The 6,943-nt window shown below is 41.5% G+C and overlaps 1 protein-coding gene across 3 annotated transcripts in view; it reads left to right on the top strand.

The window, feature by feature from the left end:
• Nucleotides 1-6,943, top strand: part of LOC102479989 (alpha-1,2-mannosyltransferase ALG9) — a 107,095-nt gene that overhangs the window by 57,830 nt on the left and 42,322 nt on the right. For all 3 annotated transcript variants that reach the window (XM_014588807.2, XM_027772873.1, XM_006150981.2), the window contains 4 exons: nt 995-1,149; nt 2,082-2,211; nt 3,055-3,202; nt 4,605-4,734. In XM_014588807.2, coding sequence (XP_014444293.1) covers nt 995-1,149; nt 2,082-2,211; nt 3,055-3,202; nt 4,605-4,734 — 563 coding nt within the window. The remainder of the gene's footprint in view (nt 1-994; nt 1,150-2,081; nt 2,212-3,054; nt 3,203-4,604; nt 4,735-6,943) is intronic.

Genomic DNA, 6,943 nt, shown 5'->3' with positions numbered 1-6,943 from the left:
TTCCCACATAGTCGACTGTGGTTTGAGTCCTGGACCAGTGGCTTGAAACTCATGCAGGGCACATGTGTGCATGCCCAAAATCCTGAGAGGGGAATGGAGACGGGATTGAGACATGGCCATACCCCTGGGGGATGATTTCTCACTTTCTTTCTCTCTCATGAGCACATGCATTTAATAGCAAAAATCTTTATTTAAAAAAAAAAAAAAAGCTGGATACCAGGCTAGCAGGTGGCATGGTGGTTAGGGCACTGGACTCCCACATGGCCAACCACGGTTCAAGTTCTAGGCCTGGTGGCTTGCTTCCTCACTTTCCCTTTCTCTCTCTGGTCAAATTAAAAATAATAAATAAATAAATGAAATACATAATTCTTTAAAAGAAAAAAAGATAGCTGGATACCACATGGCCAACCATGGTTTAAATTCTGGCCTTAATGGCTTCAAAAACATGCTGGGTACATGTGTACCCAAAATCCTGACAGGATAGAGAAATGGAGGAGAAAGGATTTCAGCATGACCATGCCCACTGAGGATGCTTTCTCCCTCTTTCTTCCACACCCAGTCTGGAGAACAAACATGCCTTCCAGCAAGTAAATAAAAAACAAAACCCAAGAAATAAGTTTACGTCGTTCCTTTAATCTCGGGAACTTAGTCTCAGGTCATTATAGGGAAGAGGGTTTTTTTTTTTTTTTGTCCCTTTTTCCAACATAGGACATATTAAGCTCTATTACTTACTAAGCTGCCTTTCTATTACGTTCTGGCCAGATTCAGTATTCTGCCTGCCTTTAGAGTTCAGATCCTTGTAAGAGCTGAGGCATATATTCGTCTTTCCACTTGATAGCTTTCTCCCACTGAAGAAAGTGTGAATACAAGAGCTGAAATATTTCATGAAGTGTGCTAGGTGTACTCCTAAATTTGAGATCAAGAGAACATTGAAACTAAATATGTTGTTTTGTTCTAATATAGTGAAAGGTGGATATTTTTCTTTGTCTTGCAGTTCAGAATTTAGGCCACCCGTATTGGCTTACCTTGGCTCCGATGTATATTTGGTTTGTAATTTTCTTCATCCAGCCTCACAAAGAGGAGCGATTTCTTTTTCCTGTATATCCTCTCATATGTCTCTGTGGCGCTGTGGCTCTTTCTGCACTTCAGGTGAGTTTTGGAGAAAAGCATATCTGCCTCATTCTGTTTCACTAATTAAATAATCAGTCACAAAACTTAGGGGGAGGTTACATAGTGCTTCACTTAAGATATATTATCCATAATGTTAAATCGAATATAGATCATATTATTAAAGCTATAGGTATTGATTGCTTAACTCTCTTTTGCAGATTCCATGTTTACAGTGTTAATTTGTATGTCAATCTGCTTCTGTCACTGAGAGGACCCAATTATTAGTAAAGATGCATTTTTAAGTCATCTTACAGGCCCATCATAGAACAGTGGCTCCTTGGCAGAGCTAATGGAATGTCTGCTTTCATCCCCAGATCAGAATAAACTTTTATTTTGAGTTTGAGATTACATCAGGAAGTTAGTAATGTGGGACATTGTGAGATTCTGCTTTAAACCTGTCAGGATCAGATCCCTAGCAGGGCTCATCTTACCTTTGTCTGAGTATCTCTATGTTTATGGCATTCATAGCCTCGGGACTCTTTTTTTCTCTCCTCAGTTTGTTATCAGGTGCATGTGCTTGCCAGAGAGTGAAAATGAGAGGGAAAGTGAGAAATCACCCCCCAGGGGGATGGCCACACCACAGTCCCTTCTCCTTCCTTCTCTTGGGACTTTGGACACATGCATACACGCATCCAGTGTGTTTTTCAAGTGGTCCAGTCCAGGACTAGAACTGCACAGTTGGCCATATGGGATCCAGCCACCTTAACCTCCATGTCACCTACTGGCCTGGATAAGTCGACTTTTATTTGAGATTTTGACGCAGGTACATTACCAAGTAATTTTTAAATGCTCAGACCCTTAATAGAAACTCTCTGTTTTCTCACTCTTTGTGTTGCAGTAATGTCTTGGAATTATGTATGTATTCCACAAGATGCATTTTCTTTTGTCAATACAGTTTTCTTTCCCTTTAGAAATGTTACCACTTTGTGTTTCAACGATACCGCCTGGAGCACTATACTGTGACGTCGAATTGGCTGGCATTAGGAACAGTCTTCCTGTTTGGGCTCTTATCATTTTCTCGCTCTGTGGCACTGTTCAGAGGTAGATGTGCTGACAGCATCTTAACCCACACTCACAAGGCATTTTACTTTATGTTCTACTTGATGCATGATTGTTAACTACGTATTTGGCTTATGCTGGGAAGGGGTCTCTTCTGTAGGGAGTGGTCGTAGACTCAATGTATTAATGAGTGGGCGTGTGTTCTCTACCTTAGGATTGAAAAGAATATTCTGAATTCCTTTTAGTGTGATTAACTGTAATTTTTTTCACTATTCTTGTTGACTTAAAAAAAAAATTAATGGGGTCTGCAGGTGTCGTGGTGGTTAAAGGCGCTGGGCTCCCACATGGCCAACTGTGGTTTGAGTCCTGGACCTGACAGCTTGCTTTCTCACTTACCCCCTGCCCCCACTCTGTCCCTCTCTGGTCAAAATAAAATAAACAAATGAATAAATAAATACAGTTAAATAAAATAATTCTTAGGAAAAAAATTAGTGGTTGGTGATGAGTTATGAAAGCCTTAAACCGAAGATACAAATTTGTGGCTAAAGTCTCGTGATGGTGTTTTTACTCATAATCATTTGGTTCTAAAATGTATTCCAAGAAAATGAAATTAAAAAGGTGAAAGGACGTAGACAAGGGCAAGAGAGCCAATTATTCTTGGCAAAATAGGACCTCTGCTGTTGTCATTTTCTAGGGAGAGAAAGAGAGAGAGAGAGAGAGAGAGAGACATTTAATACCTGTTGAGTTGGCTACTGGAGTTGCTGTGGGCCTTCACACTGTTTAAATTTCTTATGGATTAGGGTGGGGCATTAACATGCATTATAATTAAATGTCAGAATCTCAAGTTACTTGTCTTTGGCTTGCACTAACTGATCTCTCTTTCAGGATATCATGGACCTCTTGATTTGTATCCAGAATTTTACAGAATTGCTACAGACCCAACCATCCACACTGTCCCAGAAGGCAGACCTGTGAATGTCTGTGTGGGAAAAGAGTGGTATCGATTTCCCAGCAGCTTCCTTCTGCCTGATAAGTAAGTTGTCCTTTAATTCCCAGAGTTAAAAGTAGCAAGTCTATGGTAGTATCTTCTTAAGTTTTTCTGGTTTTGGAGTTTTCACAGAATCATTTACCAGCTCAAAGAGCTGTGGAAATTGCACTGTGTCCCCCATCTCCTGTGTTCATGAGACTAGTTGCACGCACCACCCCAGCCACAGATGTCTGAGGATAGACGTCTTTAAACCCTCTGGACCCGGGTTTTGCTAGTGATACCTGTTCAAGATTTATATATGTATTTCTGTAATTATCTGATACTGAGCCAATTTTTTTTTGGAGAGGCTTTTTTTTTTTTTTTTTTTTTTTTTAGGGGTGGTAGGGCCCTATAGGGTACGTGCGCTCGCCAAAAAGACAGAGAGACAGAGAGACAGAAAGTGAGAAATCACCCCCTGAGAGGACGGCCACGCCGCAGTCTCTTCTCCTCCATTCTCCTCTCGGGATCCTGGGGATGCACGCACACGCGCCTGGTGTGAGTTTAAGCCACCGGGTCTGGGACTCGAACCATGATCAACTACATGGGAGTCCAGTGACATAGCCATTACTGCTGGTCCCGATACTGACCACTAAAAGTGGCCTAGAAACTGTAGCTAGAAAAAGATTTTTAGAGAAGAAATCATCCAGCATCCGTGAAAGTTCTCCAGTGTGTGGACACTGGGGAAAACGTCCAGTTAAGTCATCTGTACTCCTTTCCTTGATGCTGTCTGGTGTTTGACTTGACAGCGTAGACTCTAGAGTTCCTCATATTTTGCTTCATTTGGTCAGAGAAGAGTCCTATTTAGGGAAAAGGGAAGTCTGGTCAAGAGGTGTCATATTGCTCCATTTAAAGACTGGATACAGCAGTTTAGCTATACCTGCTCGTGACTACACCTGTAGTGTCTCGTCTTTACTAAAGACTTTTTATCAATCTGTTTTTAAAGTGTTGACTCATCCTTTGCCTTTTATATTTGAGATAGTTCATAGCAGAAGGTTTGATGATCACTAAGAAAAAAAGGACTTCTCCCATCATATGATCCTAGTGCCGTGTATTACATTTCACTCTTTTTCTATGTACCTGAAAATTAGATTTAATTTTGTCAAGTCCCTATGATCACGTCATCATAGACAATAAACTTTGACACTTCTCAGGTTATTGAATGGTATTAACATTTGATTGCAAATTTCACTGCTGAGAGTTGGTGAAACGTGTGGAGAGACCTCTAAATGATTTTGGATTATATCGTGACCTGTGCCTCTGTGCTCCCTGGTAGAGGTTTTAGAAGAGATAATTTTTCTCTGGGTGAAATGTTCTCAACAAATTTTTTTTTTGATTTGTTGTTTCAAGTGCATTTAGCAATATGATCCCCCTGTGGTTTTCTTATCCTCCTTATTTGTGTTTCTGACAGTTGGCAGCTTCAGTTCATTCCATCAGAGTTCAGAGGCCAGTTACCAAAACCTTTTGCAGAGGGACCACTGGCCACCCGGATCATTCCTACCAACATGAATGACCAGAACCTGGAAGAGCCATCCAGATATGTAAGAGCTACAGTCTATTTTTTTAAAAATTATTTATTTAATTGTATTTATTATTGTTTTCAGTTTGAACCAGAGAAAGAGAGAGAGACAGTGAGAAGGCAAAGCAAGCCAACAGGTCTCGAACTCAAACTACAGTTGGCCATGTGGGAGTCCAGTACCTTAATAACCATGCCACCTGAAAGCCCCAAGAGTTACATTCTCTTGTTGCTTCTTTGAAAAGAATTCTACTCCTGTGACCAGCAGTTAGCATAATGGCTATGTTGCTGGACTCCCATGTAGTCAACTGTGGTTCGAGTCCCAGACCCGGTGGCTTAAACTCACGCTGGGCGCATGTGCATGTGTGCCCAAGATCCCGAGAGGAGAATGGAGGAGAAGGGATTGTGGTGTGGCCATCCCCCCCGGGGGGTAATTTCTCGCTTTCTGTCTCTCTGTCTCTCTCTGTCTGTCTGGCGAGCACACATGCCCTATAGCAAAAACCTCTCCAAAAAAAGAAAAGAAAAAAAAGAATTCTACTCCTAAAATCTATTGATGTATATATTAGAACATTATTTAAAATGTGGGGACAGCAGATGGTGTACTGGTTATGTCACTGGACTCCCAAGTAGTTGACCACAGTTCGAGTCCTGGGCTCGAAGGCTTAAAACTCATGCTGGGTTCATGTGCATACATGCCCAAAATCCCAAGAGGAGAATGGAGGAAAAGTGATTGCAGCGTGGCCATTCCCCCAGGGGGTGATTTCTCACTTTCTACCTCACTTTCTCTGTCTCTTTGGTGAGCACATGTACCCTGTAGCACAAAAAAAAAAACTCTCAAAAAAAAAAATTAATAAAATGAGAATCTCTTGGAAAGTGATTTTTTAAAAAAACTCTTTATTTCTATCACAAAAGAGACAGAGAAAGAGACGAGGACCCCCAACAGGGTCCTCATGCCATGATTCACTCCAGTCTCAGCCAGCCCAGTCATAGGCACTGTGCCTGACCATTGTGTTGAGGGAGGTCCTAGGACATGAACCTAGGACTTTCTCAAGTGGATCCGGTTGCACTACTGCTGTACTACTTACTGCCTGGCCCAGAGAGTGATTTATTTAGGGTGAAAGATAGAATAACTTTTGTTGAAAAAGAGTGGACAGTTTTATTATCACTTTTATTTTCAAATTGTGTTTTAGTTTCTATATAAAATATATATGTGGGAACTTCAAAAAGTTCATAAACAATGGAATTGAAATATAAGTTTGTTTATGTATTTTAATTGCCAGAGGGTACACATGCTGCAAGACAGAGAGGTAGAACGAAAAAATACTCCCCAATGTAGTATGGTCATGTCACAACAGCTTCTTCATTTCTCCACTCTTCTGAGATTTTAGATCTGCTCACACTCATACCTGACATGGTTTTGAAGCCACTAGGGCCAAGATTCAAACCATGGTCAACCGTGTGGGTTCTGGTTCCCATAACTACTAGACCAGAGGACTGGTACAAGAAAAAAATTTTTTTGGAAAGGTTTTTGCTACAGGGTGCATGTAATTGCCAGAGAGACAGAGACAGACAGAGAGACAGAAAGCAAGAAATCACCCCCAGGGGGATGGCCACGCCACAATCCCTTCTCCATTTTCCTCTTGGGATCTTGGGCACACACGCATGCACATGCGCCCAATGTGAGTTTAAGCCATCAGGTCCTAGACTCAAACCCTGGTCAACTACATGGGAGTACAGCGTTACAGCCATTACGCTAACTGCTGGTCCCAATATTTTTGACATCTGTTAGTTTTTTCATGATGTGCATTTTTCCGTGAACTTTTTGAAGCCCCCTCCCCCCCCCCAATTCAATATAATTTCTAAGTTTTTGGGTGAGCTGAAAATTATGGTAAATTCGAATTTGAACTATCACTCTAATACTCATATCATTCTTTGGCTCATTAAAATGTTTGCTGGCAAGGGTGGGGGAAGCAGGTGGCGTAGTGGCTGAGGCCTGGACTCCTACGTCTTTGACCACAGTTTGAGTCCCGGACCCAGTGGCCTTGAAACTCATGCTGGTTGTGTATGCATGTGTGCCCAAAATCCCGAGAGGAGATTGGAGGAAAAGGGATTGCAGGTGGCCACCCCCTCCGGGGGAGGTGATTTCTCACTTTCTGTCTTTCTGTCTCTCACTGTCTCTCTAGCAAACACATGTGCTCTATAACAAAAATCTTTCTTTTTTTTTTTTTTTTTTA

This window comes from Tupaia chinensis, unplaced genomic scaffold (genome assembly GCF_000334495.1).
Source record: "Tupaia chinensis unplaced genomic scaffold, TupChi_1.0 Scaffold000311_2, whole genome shotgun sequence".
NCBI lineage: Eukaryota > Metazoa > Chordata > Mammalia > Scandentia > Tupaiidae > Tupaia > Tupaia belangeri.
The sequence above is the reverse complement of the archived record's forward strand: the minus strand, read 5'-3'. Positions and strand labels throughout refer to the sequence as shown.